We start from the raw sequence: 20,039 nt of genomic DNA on the forward strand, positions 1-20,039 counted from the left end.
GCAGCCAGTGCAGAGGTTTCACCATTCTCCCCTCCCACCTTTTCGCAGCAGAGCTGTGTGCTCTCCAGCTTTTCTAGCCACCCAAACATTAATGGAAATGGATAGTGGTTCCACTATCACATGGGTCACTGGCCAAACTAAAGATGTTAAGGACCAGTCGACTATCTGATAAGCAAATGTTTATTGAATAGTCAAGTCGACTAGTCGCTTCCCCCCACATTTTGCTGCCTCTATCAGACAAGAGGCAGCAAAGGAGGGAGGAGGAGAAGGGAGTACTTCAAAGCGGCAGCACCAAATGGAGCCCAGTAAGGGCTCCGTGCAGAGCTACCGCTTTGAAATACCATGACAGCGTTTCAAAGGGGCAGCGCCACATACAGCCTGGGATCAGCTGTGCAGCACTGCCCCTTGGAAATGCTGCTGTGGCATTTCAAAGTGGCAGCATTGCATGGAACCCGGCGTCAGCTGGGGACTCCCTAGCTAACCCTGCGCTCCATGTGGCATTTCCGCGAAACCCAGAGTCAGCTGGGGAGTCCCCAGCTGATCCCAGGTTCCACTGAAATGCAGTGCGGAGCCTGGGATCAACTGGGGAGTCTGCAGCTGATCCCAAGTTCTGCAGAAATGCAGTGCAGAGCCTGGGATCAGCTGGGGAGTCCCCAGCTGACCCCAGTCTCTGTGGCATTTCCATGGAACCTGGGATCAGCTACAGACTCCCCAGCTGATCCTGGGCTCCACACACAGTATTTCAAAGCTTGTGGAGCCTGGGGTCAGTTGGGGAGTCCCAAACTGACCCCAGCTCCACGCAGCATTTGAAAGCAGCAGGCTGACCCCAGGATCCATGAGGGCACTTCCGCTTTCAAATGCACAAGAGTTCCTGCTAGGGCTCTTGTACATGTGAAAGCGGGCACCCCACGTGAAGCGCGGGGCCAGTGGAAAGTCCCACTGACTCTGGGCTCCATGAGGGTGCTTCTGCTTTGAAATGCACAAGAGCCCTTGTGGAGCCCGGAGTCAGTGGGACTTCCTGCTGGCACCGGGCTTCATGTGGAGTTCCGCATTCCCTTGTAGGGGCTCTTATACATTTCAAAGGAGAAATACGGAAGTGCCTATCGACTAGTCGAGTAGTCGATCGAAATTCCATCAACTATTCAACTAGTAAATGAACCAGTATTTAACAGCCTTAGGCCAAACCATGCTGCAAGATGTGGGAAAAGGGAGATGCTGCAGAAGCCAGCTCTGCTGAAAATAGAGGTGTGAAACCTCTGCATGGACTCCTGGCATTCTCCCACTACCATATGGATTCACTGGCCAAATTACATTGCAGGTGAGAGGGGAAAGAGGCAGTGAAGCTACAGGGCAAATCTACACTGCTTCTGGAAGCAAGCTGTGCCCTCCCCACTCCCGTAGCCTAGGTCTATAGACTTGTGTTAGCTTGCTAAAAAATAGCTATGTAGACTTCACTTCATTTTCAACTTGGGCTGGGGCTCGAGCCTGGGCACAGACTCTGAGTCTCAACATCAAAGCAAGGTGTACAGTTATTTTATCACATTGCTGCAAGCCCTCTTAGCATGCCTCCATGGGCCCTGGCTGGGGGACTTGCTCCCTCAGGTAGAGTAGACTTCCCCACAGATGGATCTTCATCTGAGGTTGGAGTAGCAGCTGTTGAGCCAGTCTATTTCCCAGGAGGCAGGGTGACGCTCTGCTACCTCTTTCCCACACTGTTGTAGAACCCCTAAATCAAGTTCATCTTTTTGGGTTGGGTGCTGGAAAAATATTGTAGTCAATGTACTTGTTTTATCTGCTGGAAGTCATCTCAGAAACACAATGGAGATCATGTTAAATTAAAACTACATAGGTTTGGTAAGAAGGTCTAAACAAATACGCAATTAAAAAAAAAGAGAAAAAATGTATTTTGCCTACACACCATTTTCTAATGATTGTAGTACAGGCACTTCTGCATGGTGGAAATTCATTTGGGAATCAAGGTCGCAAAGATGGTTGGGTGTGTGCTTTTGCATTTAAAAAGTTATTTTCTGCTACTGTAAAGTGAAGAGTGTATTCAGCGGAATCAATTGTACCCTGCTGTATGTCTCTCAACAATCTCTATTGCTTTCAATTATTTAAAGGGAGCTATTTCACTGTCACATCCACTGAACCTTGACAATAGGGTTTTGGCCAAAGTAGGTTTGTGATTAACAATAATACATTTGAAACTCTTGTAAAACATTTAGCAGAAGGTCAGAAAAGCAGACAGCTACCAAAACAATGAAACCACTTGCAACTTGAAAGAGGTTTCCACATATTCCTAGCTTTTGAAAAGGTAGTCAAGCAGCATCCATAGTCTCCACCAGCTTGATGCAAGAGTGACTTGCTACAAGAACTGCCTCAACATTGTTGGCAGAACCCTGGTATATATTGGTATGTCTACACTGCATTCCTCTTTCGAGAGAGGAATGCAAATGCAGCCAAGCGAAATTGCAAATGAAGCACAGATTTGAGTCTCCTGTGCTTCATTTGCATAATGGCGTCCGGGCGCTTTTTCAAAATACCCTATTTTGAAAGAAAGAAAAAAAACGCAGTCTAGATGGAGTTATTTTGAGGAAAAAAAACCTTTTTTTGAAATAACCTTTAAACCTAATTTTTTAAGGAGTAAGGGTTATTTCGAAAGAAGGGTTTTTTCTCGAAATAACCTATTTTGAAAGAAAAAAATGCAGTCTAGATGGGATTCCTTTCCTTGCTCCCTAAGACATCTGCTCAGTGCCTGGCCTAGAATGATCTATTGCTAAAGTTAGCTGCTATAGGATTTTAGCCCTAAAATCCTCCTTAGCTGGAACAGTTTATGTCTCTGCGGCTGTTTAAATATGGAGCTGTTTGGCTAAAGTGTATGCTAAGTGCCTTGCTCAATCAGGGCCTATATTACCAGCTAAATGTCTCTCTCTTCTTTTGGAATCATTCTTAAACAACCCCACACGGACGCCTTTGTTTCAGGGTAGTTTATAACTGTACAACTCACCTTTCATTTTGACTTTTATGGCTTTTTGCTGCTTGAATTCTGTCCCGAGTAAGTCGTACAGCGCAGTTAGCTCAATAAGTGCTAAAGAATAGACTTTCTTCATGTCCTGTGGGGCCAGGTCACCGATCTTTGTGGTACCCGTTTTGTCCTTTGGCAATCTGAAATTCTAGAACATGGGATTTGCATCATGGCAAATAAACAATCTCAACACCCTGACAGAGAAAGAAAAGCGACACGTATAAAGGCCATCCTGCTGCTGTGGTGTGCGTCTGCAGCAACTGCAGGGAGGGAAGGGTGTTGCCCCAGGCCCTGCACCCTCCTCAGGACAACTCTGGTCACAGATGATTACTCTTTGGGGCAGGAATAGGTCCTCATATGTGTGTGTAAATCACCTCACCCTTTTATTAATAATAGGGGGCTCACTGTTTTTCACTTCATATTTATTATTTGTATTACCATACCACCTCAGCCCCCACTCATAGAACAGGGCCTGCTTAGCTAGGCACTAAACAAACACAAAATAAAAGGATAATCCCTTTCCGTAAGATTTATTTGACTTTACTTCTACTTCCTGTGATTCAGGAAGTCTAACTCTAGCAGACACAGGTTGCATCATTCTGAAAGTACAACAACCCAACAACTGGATTACTCAGAAACTAGACATGTCATTTTCTCTGATGGAAAGGGTCCTGGAGACCTTCATAATCCTCTATCTTCTCTGGGGTCATAGCTGATTTAGGGGTTGAAAACTGCATGGCTGCTGAGCCAGCCCTTAAATAATGATTGGTGGATGTAACCAGCTGCCTGATAAGGATTTAATTACAGGTTGAACCTCTCTAATCTGCCACCCTCGGGACCTGACTGGTGCTGAACCAGAGAACTTGCCAAATAACAGAAGGTCAATATTGTTTAGCATCATTGCTAACATTTTCTCTGCTTACTGAGCGCTTAGAAAACATTTAGGGGTAAATTAGAGTTAAATAACAGCAGAGAACACTGAGAGCCAGGATTGGTGGCTGTAAACAAACTTTATGGGACCTCAGGAAACTTGGCCACACCCATGATAAGTGGACATCTGGCCAACTAAAATTATTCCAGACCACGGGTGTTTCCAGACTACGGCATGCCAGACTAGAGAGATTCATCCTGTAGCCATGCAAAACATGACATGGACTGTGAAATCTGGTGTGCTCCCATGAAATCTGACCTTGTGTGTGCTTTTACCATGTACTAATAGATTTCATTGGAGAGACCAGAATTTCTCACTCTGAAGGGTCCTGATTCAACAGAGAGGTGCAGAGGGATCACAAGGTAATTTTAGGAGGGTCACAGTATTGCCACTCTTACTACTGTGCTGCCTTCAGAGCTGGACAAGTAGAGAACAGTGATTGTAATGTTGGCTGGGTGCTCAGCTCTAAAGGCAGCACTCTGTCAGCTGCAGTGCAGAAATAAGGGTGGTAGTACTATGCCTGTTTTGCTCTTACTTCTGTACTGTTGCTACGAGACCTGGGTGGCTGGAGAGTGGCAGCTTCTGACAAAGGGCCCAGCTCTGCAGGCAGCAGCACAGAAATAAGAGTGGAAATACTGTACCTTGCCAGCCTTACTTCTGCACTGCTGCTAGCAGTAGCTCTGCCTTCAGAGCTAGATTCCTGGCCAGCAGCCATTGCTCTCTACCTGCCCAGCTCTGAAGGCAATGCTGCTGTCAGCAGCTGCGCAGAAGTAAGGGTAGCAATACCACAACCCTCAGACAATAACCTTGTAATTCCCCACACAACTTCCTTTTAGGTCAAGACTAGGGATGTTAGCGTATAGTCGTTTACATGATTAAACAATAAGCTTGGGCTCATTGGTTAATTCTAACAACTACACGCACCCCCTTTGCTGCTCTGTATCAGAGGCAGCAGCACAGGGGGGCAGGCAGGAGCTGATCCATGTGGAGCTGCCTGTCCCTCGTACTGCTGCCTCTGATTGAGAGGCAACAGTGAAGGGGGGGTGGAAGCAGGGGCTGGTACATGTGGGAAACCAGCTTTCAAGCTGGCTCCCTACACATACCGGCTCCTGTGGAGCTGCCTGTCCATTCCCACCTGTACTGCTGCCTCTGAATCAAGCAATAGGGAGGGGGGAGGGGGCAGGCAGGAACTGGTGCACGTGGGAAGTCGGCTTAAAAAAAAAAATTCAGCAATTATACATTTACAAAAATAAACATTTGCTAACATCCCTAGTCAAGACCCCTCCAACTAGAACACCACGAAATTTCAGATTTAAATATATGAAATCATGAAATTTACCATTTAAAAAAATCGTATGACCAAAATAGACCATGAGTTTGGTAGGGCAGTAAAGATAAGCTATAGTGTTGAAAAGGTATAATAAGCATAAAATTAAGATTTCCATAGGTATTAAGGTCTGAATGCTGCTCTCCAATAACAGACACACTGAAGGGACCCAATCCAATGAGACCGTTCTGAATCTTCCTGTTTCAACCCATAACATAGAAACATAGTCAAGCAGGCTAAACTAAAAGTTTAGGAAATTACTACAGCAATAAATGAGAAGCACCTACAGGAAGTTGTGTATCATCCTCTTTGCCTTTGCACATTTCGCCGATTGAGCCATCTTTGAGATTGGCTGCCTGCTCTGCAAATGAAATCTCTAAATTGAGATCAGTTTCAGAAACTGGCATATCCTCAAGCAGGCTGGTCTTTTCACTGATGCCATGGCTGAACTCTGGATCTGAAAACAGAGGGGAGAAAAAAGTCAACTTTTTTTCAAATATTGCCTCTCTCATCCTCTGGTTTGCATGAAAGTGAATATTTAGAACTCCAGATAGGTTAGTCCTGTGCAGGGGGTAGAAATTTTGGGGGCAAAATATCTGCTGATGTAACGCCAGTGATTTCAAAGGAGTTATTGTCAGCCGAGAATTTTCATCTCATGGAGTTGCCCTTGAATAATTCTTCCAAGAGGAAGAGTTTATATCTTCTTCATCCTTTATGGAAAAGCACATTCTATTCTAAATGGATCATAGTTTCCTGGGACCTACCAGAACCAAGAAGCTTGACTCAGATCAGCTTCCCATTCTCCTCTGTTCTTCTGATGCTCTGCAACCATTAGCTACACAACTCCTTCAGCAGCCATGCCTCTAAGGGCTACCCTAAATGCCAGTTCTTTGTCCTGCACGTATCAAACTGGTATGCAGGATGGGCGTATGGGGGTGGGGAATTTAATATAGCATGACTAAGTCCTGATATTATTAGCCCCTTCGCATCATGTAGAGTTCGAATCTCCCAACACTGCTCCAGAGATGGTTGCATGACGAAGAGGCGGGCAGAGGCGAGTGCTAGCATGCAATGTGACACCACTTCTCTTTCCTTGTTGCCCTCTATAAGGAAATGGGCACTGAACAAATGATTTAGAATAACAATTTTTTTAAAATAGAGGCAGTTCTTCTTTTACCATTTAACCCAGAAACAGCCTGCTTTCATAAGTAATTAACAGGTGCTTTTCATTCCCAAAGCATTACTAGTGTCAGGAGACAGAAGGATGCAAAGTATTTTCAGGGGAGGAAAATCATTTTAAATATTCTTTTCTGTAAAAGAAGAATTTTAGTCAATTCACAAAACAATTTATCTTATCACAAAGTATCCAAAAGAACCCAGTCAGTCAAGAGCTCTGATGGTGTCAGAACGTGGATGCTATCTCCACTACCCTTATTTGTAACATGGTATTCCTCCACAGCTCTTGGTCCCATTGTGAGAGGATCTGTATAAGCATGCTGGAAAACACACTGGCTCCATTGAAGACAAAGGCAAAATTCTCAGTGACTTCAGTGGGACCAGGGTGTTGCCCTTTGGTCCCTGCCCCCAAAAGCCCACAATCTGTTTAAACACACGATGCTGCAAGAAAGTGTAAAAAAACAATGGAACGGGAAGTGGGATGGAAGGATGAGGGAAACCATAATAAGAGTATGTGTTTGTATAGACTAGTTGTTGTGTAATGAACCACTCAGGGGGTGCCAATTTTCTGGTGTCCCTGAATTCCTCACACAATAGGGGCAAACCTGCCCACCCCCCAAGGAAACAGTTTTAGCTTGAGCAATTTCTCTACACTACCTCATTCTCACGGATCCTGGTGTAAAGGCTATGGTGGGGACAGGCTGGGTAAGGGAGAGGATGCAACTGAAGTGCTACTGCACTCCAGCTATTCTCTGCTTCCCATGAGCCTAAGCAGTGATGCGGTCTCCCAATACTGCAAATCCAAATAGTGTAAGAATACATTATAAAATAAAACATTTTGTTTTTTATTTTTAAAAAAAAGTGGCTCATACTTGTTGAAAAGTATCTATTTAAAGAAAAACTATTTGCAGAGTGCTTGGAGTTGAGACCATCCCATGCAAACTGCCCTTGGAGTTTTCACAAGGAAGGGCTGGCTTTGAGATCAATTCAACAGAGGCTGAAGCAGCAACAAAGAGCAAGACTGCTTTTGATTTTGGAGGGGGTGGGCAGATGCTTTTATTCTACTCACAACTAAGTATAAAGCTATGAGTGGTAGAGTAAAAGAACTGTAAAATATACATGTACGCCTAGTTTCTCTCTTCAGACTAGCTTCAGCCTCGGCTGTGTTAGAACCTCACATGCTTCACTAAGCAGATGTAAAGGATCAAGCTGAAGCTGAAATTAGAGCTGATAGTTTCAGTAAAAAGATATAAAATGTGACAATCACAACACTTGTAGGACCAAATTCAGCCCTCCACCAAATCTACTGACTTCAGCTGGGTTACATCACAAATATATTTGGCCCCAGTATTTAATGTTTTAAAACTGTTTTTAATTGTAAAAGGGGAAATAGGATTTGGATTCCTCTATTATTATTTTTATCAGGATGTTGTGGTTAATGTGGCTTACGTGTGATCCGTGGCTCTTTTGCCCCATATCAGCTTGGGACAGAATTGTTGCTAGCAAAAATGTAATACAATAGTTCCTGTTTCAGCCCTCTGTTTAGATTGAAGTTATGGGATGGGCTGAGTTTGGGGGGCTTTTTAGTACAGATATCTTTGTAATGATATACAGTCTTCAAAGATGTGTGGAAATGCTATTGTTCTTATTTTGGGTTTTGATGTTTGTACAGTCCTGGTCCTACTGCTTTGTTTTTTATAAACTAGGAAATAGCTGTAAGAGGAAGTAGATCTGCTGTGCTGTCAAATTGCCAGTTGTGGTCAAAGTTTCATATGAGAGAAATGTGAATGTAATGCAAAAAATGTAAATACTGGATATTCAAGGGGATGTGCAAAATATGTGTTTTAAAACTGGGCCTGCACCCTTATTTTACTTCAGTGTTGTGTAAAAAAACAAAAAAAAAAAAGGTCAGGAACATCAGAAATGTCAGGTCTGGTCTTTCCAGGAGAACATAATAGATGTCCCATGGAATGTATACTGTTAAGTCTCACTTTTTATTGGAGGGGTTTAATCTTTAATCAACACATCCTTTTTCAAAAAATGCCAGTTGATCATTGAATGCAAAAACTAACCGACAGTTTTAAACTGTCATTGTTTTACTAGCTCTCCAACTAGAGAGTTTTCCAGGCTGCATAGTCATTTATTACGAACATTAAAAAATAGCAGGAAGAAAAACTTTTGTAATAATCTTCCAGGCCTTATTTATACACCTAAAGAAGTAAATTAGGGCATTACTTTTCAGAAGAGTCAATTCTTCCTTCAGTTACAGGGGTACTACTATTTCAAAGAGTTATGTAACTGAGGTAAAACTAGACCTTATTTGTGGTGTTTGGTGATTTTTCTCTTATTTTGGAATAGAAAAACTAAAACACAGAATGTTTGGAGTTCCATCTTGCTTCCAGTTAAGACAATGGGAGTTTTGCCATTATCGCCTGTTGGAGTCGAACAGGTCCGAATACAGCAGAGTAGAGTTATGAAAAGTCTGGGAAACAATTGTTGAACTAATGAGTGCATTAAACTGAAACTAGCAAACTAACATCTCTCCCATTTCCATCAATCCCCTTCTTCCACCTCAGCACTAAAAGGAGGATTGGGAACATCTGGGACTTACTAGGGCATTTTCGGGACCTCTTTCCTGGACAGATACGTGAGGCGTTCTGTCAACTTAAGGACAACAATCCACTTAAGGTACACTTAAGGACAACAATCACTCTCTCCCATTCCCAACCCTGCCTCATTCTTTCCTGACTAATATTCACATGCATGGGACCAGCCAGAATGAAGAGTTTACAGAGTTCCTAGAGTTTAGAAACATCTGTTTTTTAACTGCCTGAACACTGGGCTTTGGTTCAGCATCTTACTTTCCATTCTTACCTGGAAGCTGGCCCTTTAAATCTGAGACAACCAGCCGTATGAGACAACCAGCCATAGACCAACATTGGTCATTTGTCTTTGGCTGTAGCTTCTCTGAGTGGTGAGTTGTCAGGAGGTTTTTTTTAATGTTTTTAATTAGCACACCTTTTTTCCTGAGGAAGTAGCACATGTTCTCATTGTCCTTAACTCTTAACTGAGCACTTTTACATGATCATATAAAGAGAACTGCATCTTTTTACCCTCATGCAATGCTGTGTGATTTTTTTTTTTTTTTTTTTTTTTTGGTTTGTGCTTTTGATAAAGGAGTGAAAGTTGTGGATGGTTAAATATGTGAGATTGTTATAATTTCCAACAGGCATAACACATGATTTTTGAAAGCTCAATGTGTATCTTTTGGATTTTGTTTGTTATGTAGATATACATATAAAATCCATGGAGACAGAGGTTTCAAGCAATTCAAATAAATGAACCTCCCTATATACTAGGACTAATTGACTAGATTGAAGTGTCTCCTCACTCCCTTCCCCCTCCTCTCCCTGCCACCTCCGGATTGGACTAGTCAGGAAAGAACAAAAAATGCGAACAATGGAGATCCTTTCACATTATTTCCTGAGTCTGCTGACGTCTGTTCAACCAAGGAAGTATTCAGGTTAGAGTAGAAGAAAAAAGGGAGTAGGAACAGAATCAAGGAATCTGAGTTCACTTGATCCATGGAATGTTCAGTATCATTATAGACCTTGGTGCTAGTCTTGGTTCTGCTACTGGCCTGCTAGTGACCTTGTGTCATTTCTCCTAATGTAAAATGGGGCTGGAGCGCCTAACACTTCTGTAAAGCACTCTCAGATCTGCTAATAGTAAAAGCGAGGTATTATTGTAGCGCCATGATCATCATGCTCAATTTGTTACCCCAGTCAGATGCTCTTGGGAAATGAACACTTCAGATATCTAATTAGGAGCAATTGTCACTTTCAGAATGTGAGAAACCATAGATTTCACATCCATTAACAAATTTAAAAATATGGACATAGAAAACAGAGGCATCACTATGATTTAAATATCAATGAAAAAGTAAAAATCTGTTATAACGGATGGTACTAGTTATAGTACCATACAATGTTAAAGCATTGTAACTTTACAATAAGGCCTCTGGATTTAGATTTCATAAGTATGGGGTGTCTGTGAAACCCGACAACATGTTTGTGTTGCCTTTTAAGCCATCCACTGTTTACATAACATCAATTAGCTCATTAGTTTTGAAGAAAGGGATCATGGCACAGCCCTGAAACAGGTGCAGCAGTTTTTAACGCATCTCAGGTTGGATGACTTTCCTGCAAAAATGAACTGATTTTTTTCTTGTTCTAATCTCATGAGCGGAGCCCACTTTAGCATGCTGGCAAAAGAAGAAGTGTAGAAGGATGTAAGCAGGCTGCATTTGCCTTGCCCATTGCAATCTGTGCTGGGGAGAGCTAGCATATGGAATTTGCCTTTCAGAACTTCCCATTTCTAAAGGGTTCATCGGGCCACTGGAAAAAAAAGCACCAGATGTGATAAAACACTGCAATAATTGCTTGGTAATTTTCCAGACCCAAATTTTAGTGTAGCTTATTGACACGAACACCAGGCTTCTCTTCCTTCCCTTGTGCTGACCCAGCATTTTGGCAGCTCTCCCAGTTGTTCACAGCTCTTAACAGCAAAGGGTTTGCTGAAAGCAGGGAGGGTATGATTAATAATGCTTCTGGAAACACAAGAACTGTGTAGGGCTCATTTCAACCTCTCTCTCTTTTTTACATTATCTATGTTTTGTATTTAACCCTCTGTTAGCTATTTCTCCAAAATACTTCATATCCACATTCTAAAATTAAAACAATAGTTTATTAGGTGATACAGTTAAAAAGAAATGATCTAGTCATGTGAAGGTGGTTAATTGGTTTTTGTCTATGTGATTACAAAGTGCCCAGCACTCAGTATACAATCTAAATGCCATCCAATCACTTGGATGTTTTTGTTTTGTTTTTTAAAGGAAAGAGTAATTCTCTACAAAAATAACAGAAGTATTTAGGTCAAATTCACGGCTTGACTAGCTTTAACTATGACTCAATTGTAACACAAGGATACAGAGATGAGCAGCTACACAGCCCCAATATAAGTGCCAGAAAACATAGGAGAGGCAAACCAGCCACAACCGCTTACTACACAGGGCTGGAGAGCTACACCGGGCTGGAGAGCTACTGTCAAGAACATGGGTTGAAATCTGGAGTTATTGAAATCAGTGGGACTTCTGCCATAGATTTTTACACAGGCCAAGATTTCAATTAGGCCCTGCCTCTTCATGGGAGTATAAAGGTTGGGCTGGTCTTTATAAACTCACTCTGTAACTCACCTTGTTGTTCAACTGGGCATGACAGAACCTACCCCATAAAAACAAGCAACTCCCCCCTACTTTCTGTCCTCTCCATGAATATAATCAACTAGTTAAACACTGATATTTCCTCTCACTTTGAGCCCTAAATATATGGGAAATCCTTCAATTTTTCTTAGTCTTTTTGCTTTCACTTTCTTGTATGTCCTGATGAACTTGCCCAGAGCACTTGTTTCTTGTGCTGAAAGTGCAGAAGAGAGACAACCAAAGCAATAAATGAAGAGCAAAGACTGAGCCATTAAAGCGAACCTTTACCAACACATTCCACTGTAAGATCACCGCAAGATTTACTAGACTTTTCAAAGGACACGATCTATAAATTCATTTTAAAATGTTTCAGACTTGGAAAGTTGTGGCCCGCAGCTATATTCATATGGTTTATCAAGTAGCTGGTTTTTTCTCTTACGCGTTATGGAAAACATGGACCAGTGCTTCAGTATACCGTGAAGCTAAGACACTACAGAATAGAAAAAAGGAGCAGAGGAGCTACTCAGCATTACCGTCTTTCACTTCATCTTGAGCTTCATTTTTCTCTCTTGCTTTCACAGATGAGGGCTCACTCTCACCAGAGACCTAAAAAAAGGCAGAAAGAGAACAAGCCATGGCTAAACTCAAACACCAACAGCATATTACAGCAAATGATGGAATGTAAGCAACCCCTTTGGTCCTGATCTTGTGTGAGGGTAGACTTGCAATCAAGGAGAGCCCCTCTGCAGTCAGTGTGACTCCATGGATTCTGCCCATGGACTTTCAGCAGTGGAACTGGTGTGTTTGATAGGAGCCTATTAATCAGAGACATAGGGCATAAGAAATTAAGTCCCTCAACCAAAGGCACAAATAGATACAAACTTAATTCTGATGTCACTACTGCTCCACCAAAACATGCAAACTGAATGGGGAAGGCTAGATTGTGGATTAAAACCCCAGTCTGCCCTAGCAGAGATCTTGAGGAGACATCATATATTACATAGGCACAGAACAGGGACTCAGGAGACCTGCATTCAATTTCTGGCTCTGCCACAGACTTGCTGGGTGACCATGGGCAAGTCACTTTAACCTCAAATATCATAACCTGTAAAAGAGGCATAATGATACAGCCCTCCTTTGTAAAGTCCTTTGAGATGTACAGATGAGAAGCACTATATAGGAAGTAGATATTATTTATTATTATTATTATACTATAGTAGGAGCTGCTAGGAGAAATTATGATTGATTCAACCCAAAAGTGCAAGCTGCAGCAGAAGCACTGTCATCCCGGTGCAGAATGTATCATGCACTCCCTGCTGTGTTTTGGTGGGCCTGGGATAATGCTGGCTGTGCTGTCATACCAAGCCTTGTTGGGGGAGGCTAGCAATGTCAATTGTGCATTCCCAGCAACATTATAGCTGGTCCACTCTGCAAAGGGACAAGGAGGGAGCAAGGACAAAGGCCACTTGCGCTGTTTTTGTTCCCATAGTGCAGCCTTGCAGGGCCAACTACAATGCAGCTCTGAGTTTATAAACACACAAGACTGCTGTAGTTCCATTGCTTGTTTATCTCTAAGTTTATTATGGATACAGTATTCAGAATTTGCTGGTAATTCTTAATATCTATTGTCCTTACCATTTCTTATCTCCCTATTAAAGTTTCATTAACTCCCTGCACAGCTCAGAATGTTAACTAGATGTTGAGTGGCCTGGCTCTTGTCTGGCATTTTAGATAAGTGCTGTACATCCCAAGACTTGGGGAGAATAAGATTGAACTGCAAAACACAGTGAAGAAGCAAGTCAGGTTCATTTTGTTTTAAAATCCCAAATCCTACCCACCTCTTGTGGGTGAAGAGGGTGCCAGATACAGCAGAAATACTGCCATCCCATGATACTGGGGTGGAAAGGGAAGGGCAGGAGGTTTGCGAAGGGTATATGCAATCTCAGTACACAAGGAGCATGGCTCCAGGAGACACTCAGTGCAGTCACACTGTTGCTCTTTGAGATAGATGACTCTATTGTATTTTTCCTGTCAGCAGAGGAGTGATAAAGAAGGTAGACAGAGGCTGTATTAGATTGAAGTATCAATGGCAGTTTTACTCCCATTTTGTGACATGGAAGGGGCACTCGTAGGAAGATTCCTCTCCCTTCTTCTATTTAAACCCTTCTTTTTGGTATATTCTTCTTTATGGTATATTCTTGTTTGTGCTGCAGAAATTATGGTCTGGTTTAAATACAAAAACGTGAATGTTCTTTTCATGCTGAATTATCACAGTTAATGAAATGATACTGCTCTAAACTGCATTTTATCCTACCTCTGCGATCTAACAGTAGTACAATGTAAAACACAAGAACACACGTTCGCTTTGTGTATAACCTCTCCATCCATATGCAGAGGGGAGCTTGATCTTGCTGAAGGGGAAGTTCTGCTTCTACAGCATTTATCTTACAAACTTCCTCTGGAGAATTTTAGTTCCTCAGTGCTAGAAGGTATGGGGGGGATTGGAAATCAGCGGTCTTAGATTCTCCACCTCACTGCCTTTACTTGAAGTACAATGCTCAGGAACAAAAATGAGGGCAAGTGGCCAAAAACCCAAATGTCATGTGGATGGCCCTATGCCACCATCAAATCAGTGCCTTCTCCCAGCTGAATGTCCAGCTGTTGTTTTGGGGGTCTAGAAGGGAGAAGAGGTCAAATACCAATGCACCCAACAGAAAAATTATCAGGTAACTCCCTACACTGAAACCAAATTTCTTCTTCCTTGTATTGCTTGCCTTTGTGTAGCGAAGAACAGCTCTTCCCTTTGATGTTTAATATCTACTAGCTACAGGCATAAAGGGAAACAAGAAGACCTTTTATAAATACATTAAAAGCAAGAGGAAGACCAAGGACAGGGTAGGCCCACTGCTTAGTGAGGAGAGAGAAGCGGTAACAGGAAACTTGGAAATGGCGGAGATGCTCAATGACTTCTTTGTTTCGGTCTTCACCGAGAAGTCTGGAGGTGTGCCTAACGTAGTAAATACAAGCAAAGAGAGGGTAAGTTTAGAAGATAGGATACACAAAGAACAAGTTAAAAATCACTTAGGAAAGTTAGATGTCAGCAAGTCACCAGGTCCTGATGAAATGCATCCCAGGATACTCAAGGAGCTGATAGAGGAGGTATCTGAGCCTTTAGCTATGATTTTTGAAAAATCATGGCAGACAGGGGAGATTCCAGAAGACTGGAAAAGGGAAAATATTGTGCCCATCTATAAAAAGGGGAATAAGAACAACCTAGGAAACTACAGACCGGTCAGTTTAACGTCTGTCCCAGGGAAGATAATGGAGCAGGTAATTAAGGAAATCATATGCAAACACTTGGAAGGTAATAAAGTGATAGGGAATAGCCAGCATAGGTTTGTGAAGAACAAGTCATGCCAAACTAATCTGATAGCTTTCTTTGATAGGATAACGAGCCTTGTGGATAAGGGAGAAGCGGTGGATGTCATATACCTAGACTTTAGTAAGGCATTTGATACGGTCTCGCATGATATTCTTATTGATAAACTAGGCAAATATAACTTAGATAGGGCCACGATAAGGTGGGTGCATAATTGGCTGGATAACCGTAGTCAGAGAGTTGTTGTTAACGGTGCTAAATCCTGCTGGAAAGGGATAACAAGTGGAGTTCCGCAAGGGTCTGTTTTGGGACCCGTACTGTTCAATATCTTCATCAATGATGTAGATATTGGGATAGAGAGTACGCTTATTAAGTTTGCAGATGATACCAAACTGGGTGGGGTTGCAACTTCTTTGGAGGATAGGGACATAATTCAAAATGACCTTAGCAAGTTAGAGAAATGGTCAGAGGTAAACAGGATGAGGTTTAATAAAGAGAAATGCAAAGTGCTCCACTTAGGAAGGAACAATCAGTTCCATACATACAAGATGGGAAGCGACTGTCTAGGAAGGAGCATGGCGGAAAGGGATCTAGGGGTCATAGTGGACCTCAAGTTGAATATGAGTCAACAGTGTGATGCTGTTGCAAAAAAAGCAAATATGATTCTAGGTTGTATCAACAGGTGTGTTGTAAGCAAAACTCGTGAAGTCATTCTGCCGCTCTACTCTGCACTAGTTAGGCCTCAGCTGGAGTACTGTGTCCAGTTCTGGGCGCCACATTTCAAGAAAGATGTGGAGAAATTGGAAAGGGTACAGAGAAGAGCGACAAGAATGATTAAAGGTTTAGAGAACATGACCTATGAAGCCAGGCTTCATGAACTGGGCTTGTTTAGTTTGGAAAAAAGAAGATTAAGGGGGGACATGATAGCGGTTTTCAAATATCTAAAAGGGTGTCACAAGGAGGAAGGAGAAAATTTGTTCCTCTTGGTTACTGAGGACAGGACAAGGAGTAATGGGCTTAAAGTGCAGCAGGGGAGGTTTAGATTAGACATTAGAAAAAAATTCCTAACGGTCAGGGTGGTCAAATATTGGAATAAATTGCCGAGGGAGGTGGTGGAATCTCCCTCTCTGGAGATATTTAAGAACAGGTTAGATAGACATCTGTCAGGGATGGTGTAGACGGAGCTTGGTCCTGCCATTAGGGTGGGGGACTGGACTCGATGACCTCTTGAGGTCCCTTCCAGTCCTATTATTCTATGATTCTATGAAAACTCCACCCTATGCGCTAAAAATATTCATCGTTGGCCCAGCTTTTCTGCCACCAAAGTCAATGGACATTTTTTACACCAGTACTGAGCCATTCTGAAAAGCCCAGCCAGGGTTTTAGCATTGCGGAACAAAGCCAAGACACAGTAAGGAGCTTACTTTTTCCTTTGAATCACTTTGTTGCCTGAAGATATCTCTGACGTCAGGAACCTGGTACGGCTTGTTTTTTTTCCTCAGGGTCTGAGAGACAGTTTCCACTCGTTTTCGTACTGCTGCTGTCTGAGTTCGTGTCAATGTGGATAGAAACACCATGCTGTCGAGGGAGTCTCCAGCACTCTCATCAAAAAGGTTTGACAGCCCAGCTTCTTTTAGCCACTCTTCTTCCAGTTCTCCCTCTGTTCCAGGGGAGAAGAGAAAAATCAAAGGACGTGAATGCTAGATTTTGGGTCTGAGCTTTCTATCTGAGCACAGGGAGTTAAAGCCACACAGTGTAGTCTGTGTGAACTGGCTGGAAAAGGTCCAGGAGGGTCCTCAAGTGGAGTGCAATTCTTAGCATGGTTCTGCTTTATATTAAAGGGATGTCTATGGTGTCTAAATGTGATTCATCCTTTTTCTTTAAAAAAAATTCATTTCTGTAGATTGTGATACAGTCTGACCAAGGGGTAGGCAATCATTTTTGAAGGAGGGCCACTTTGCGAATTTTGAAAGTAGTCGCGGGCTGCCCCAGAAGGGGTGGGGCCTCAGGTAGAAAGAGCAGGGCCAGGATACTTCCAGTGCTCCCTGACCTACAGACCTTGATTGGCCTGGGGTGGAGGAGCATGTGAAGTCTTTGTCCCCCACCCTGCTGGGGTGCCCCGCACCTAGAGAGACCCGCCAGCTCTTTTGCACCCCCCATGTCCTTCTCACGTTACTTCTGCCCCCAGGCCAATCGGGATCAGGGAGGAAGAAAGAAAGAAAAAACATCAGAAGGGGGGGCCAAAGGGAGGCTTTCCCCTAGTTCGAAAGGTACCTCCCCTCCTCTCACAGCCACACCTCCTAGCTGCTGGGAAGGATCTGGGGGCAGGGGATTGGACATAGTCTCTGGCTCTTCCACCTTGCCCTGGCCTGCCTGGGGCATGTGGTTCCCTCTGGGGCCGTGCACCCTTGGCAGGGAGAGGAAATCAGGGCCTGGGGGGAGCATGCAGAGTCTCTCACTCCCCACCCCGCTCTGCCAGGAGTGCGAGTTTCTGTCCTGGCAGGGTGGGGCAGGGAGCGTGAGACTTCGCACGCTCCCATGTCTCCAGGTCTCGACTGGCCTAGGGATGAGGGAGCAGCAGGGTGGCCGTGGGCTGAATCAAGCTGCTTGGTGAGCCAGATTCGGCGTACAGAGGCCCCTTGCCCTGGTCTGACCAATTACAACAGGTGATTTATAACAATCTAAAGCACCTTCTGCTGAGATGCTTATAACCATCTACTCATAACATGTTAATTAACTTCTATGCATTAAATCCTTTATAAGCCATTTACAAACATGACCCTTACTGCTCTTAAATGTTTCAGTTTCTAACTAAGCAGGAAAGACCTGTTTCTCTGCCAACTCTCCCTATTCCAGTGGAGCAGGTGAAAAAAATATAAAAGCTTGAAAGCCTTTAATCGGCACCACTTTATTTATAGGTCAGGGCTCTATTTTTTTATACCTTTTACTTGCCTTTGTTTGCTTTTTTTAAAACACTAATTCCTACAGTTTTTCACTTGTGTGTTCTAGTTCTATTTGATCGGGGTGATTCAATGTAATAGATGATTTTAATGCAATCTCTACAGATGCCATCTCTAATATGCACTGTTATTCAGTAAGATGATCATTGCTTTGTTGTTTCTAGCTGATTATGTATTTTTATTGACATTTCATTGCAAAAAGGCAGAAGGCATCTGTTATTTATTGCAATCGACCAAGGGTGTAATAGTACCTGTATTCTTCAAATACATTTTGACATAATGGTGTTTGTTTAAGAATTGCTACCAATCCCTGTACTGATGTGGACTGGATTATACTGACCTTTGATGTTGCCCTCAAATTTGTAATGATCATTAGTGATGTAGAGCTAGATTCTCATCTCAGTTAAATCAATCTGGTAGTCCTGGATTGACATCAGTTTATCTGAGATATGAATCCAACACATATTCTTCAACATTGTTATTTGCTGTAGCCTAGTTTCTCTTAAACCCTGGTGAGCATCTTTGTATTCATGGAAAAGTAAAAAGAGTAGAGCCCTTACTGAACAGCAGAAGTCTGTATTGCAAATGTATTAATGAATTGGAGCCATATCTTGAACTCCTTTCTCTGACAAAGCTCCCCACTGACTAGGGAGTTTTCCCTAAGTAGGAAATTCAGAATTTGGAGTAAGGACCAGAAATAAGGTATCTAATGTGTTACCTTCCTCTGAAAAATAACCTCAGGGATGAGTGCCCAAGGGTATGTCTACACAGCAGAGCTAAAGTCAAATTAAGCTACGCAACTTGAACAACTTGCGTAGTTGAAGTCAAATAGCTTAATTTGGCCTTTGGTGCGGTCTACACAGCAGGAAGTTGAAAGATAAACACTGTTCCTTCCATCTCCCTTAGTCCTCCTGAAATGAGGGTTACAGGAGTTGGAGTAAGAAGTCCTCCAGCTTGCCATTATCTTGAAATAATGGGTTGCACTGTAGAAGCTCTCTTTGTTATTTTGGAATAATGTCAGTTGTGTTATTTTCTTTCCTAACATTTTTGTATCTTTGGGAGAAGTACACACCATATTGTTGAAAATAAGCACTTACTTCAAGCAATCACTCTGGTATTCAGGGCTTTGAATCTTTATTGGAAAAGTTGCATACTGGATCAGTACATCTCATGCCTAATCCTATCTCTGATAGGCAGGGACGGCCCTAGACTAGCTGCCAGCAACTGGCACCCTAGGCGAACCATGCAATCGGTGCCCCCCCGCAACACCAAGGGCAGATATCAACTGAGGGTTTTGGTTCTGTGTTGGGGGCCGAGGGGCTGGGGATGGAGTTCTGTGGCTGGGGGCTGGGGGCCGGGGGCTTGGGAGCTGGGGATGGAGTTCGAGGGCTGCGGGCCAGGGAGAGGGAACAGGGTGCCAGTCGGGGGAGAGATTCCCCTCCACCTACCTCCTCCCAAGACTTCCCCCCCCCCCCCCAGAGAGAAGCCAGCATGCGCCTCTCCCGGGGCGACCCTCCCTCCCACGGAGCAAGGGAAACTCCCCCGCATGCTGCCTCTCCCCGGACTTACCCCCCTCCTGGCCGCAGGGAAACTGTGCTCCAGGTAAGGCATGGGAAATGGAAGGGGCAGGGTTTGGAATTTGGTGCCCCATACAACTTGGCGCCCTAGGCGGCTGCCTAGTTTGCCTATAAGCACAGGCCACCGCTGCTGATAGGGACTGATACCCAATTTTCTACCAGAAAGTCTCAAACCCCCATAACAGATTATACCATGTCACAACTGTAAGAGCTGATGTTTCCTAAACCCAGGCAGGTAATGCTTGGCTTCTGTTCGGAAGCATGAGATTTATGCCTAATGTGCAACTTTATCTTATCTACTGTAATTCCTAATGGCTTAACAAATCCTTTTCTTCCTTAAGACAGGAATATAATCTGTCTATAAATCTTAAACTAGTATAATTTGAGAATACAGAACATTTGGA

General features: G+C 43.2%; 1 protein-coding gene across 1 annotated transcript in view; it reads right to left on the minus strand.

Moving 5' to 3' along the window:
- Window positions 1–20,039, minus strand: part of ARHGAP18 (Rho GTPase activating protein 18) — a 95,462-nt gene that overhangs the window by 30,949 nt on the left and 44,474 nt on the right. The window contains exons 3-6 of the mRNA XM_006118580.4: window positions 16,523–16,758; window positions 12,253–12,325; window positions 5,571–5,740; window positions 3,008–3,173 (exon numbers count right to left, since the gene is read on the minus strand). Of these exons, the coding sequence (XP_006118642.1) occupies window positions 3,008–3,173; window positions 5,571–5,740; window positions 12,253–12,325; window positions 16,523–16,758 (645 nt within the window). The remainder of the gene's footprint in view (window positions 1–3,007; window positions 3,174–5,570; window positions 5,741–12,252; window positions 12,326–16,522; window positions 16,759–20,039) is intronic.

Source organism: Pelodiscus sinensis, chromosome 3 (assembly GCF_049634645.1).
Source record: "Pelodiscus sinensis isolate JC-2024 chromosome 3, ASM4963464v1, whole genome shotgun sequence".
In the NCBI taxonomy this organism is placed as follows: Eukaryota; Metazoa; Chordata; order Testudines; family Trionychidae; genus Pelodiscus; species Pelodiscus sinensis.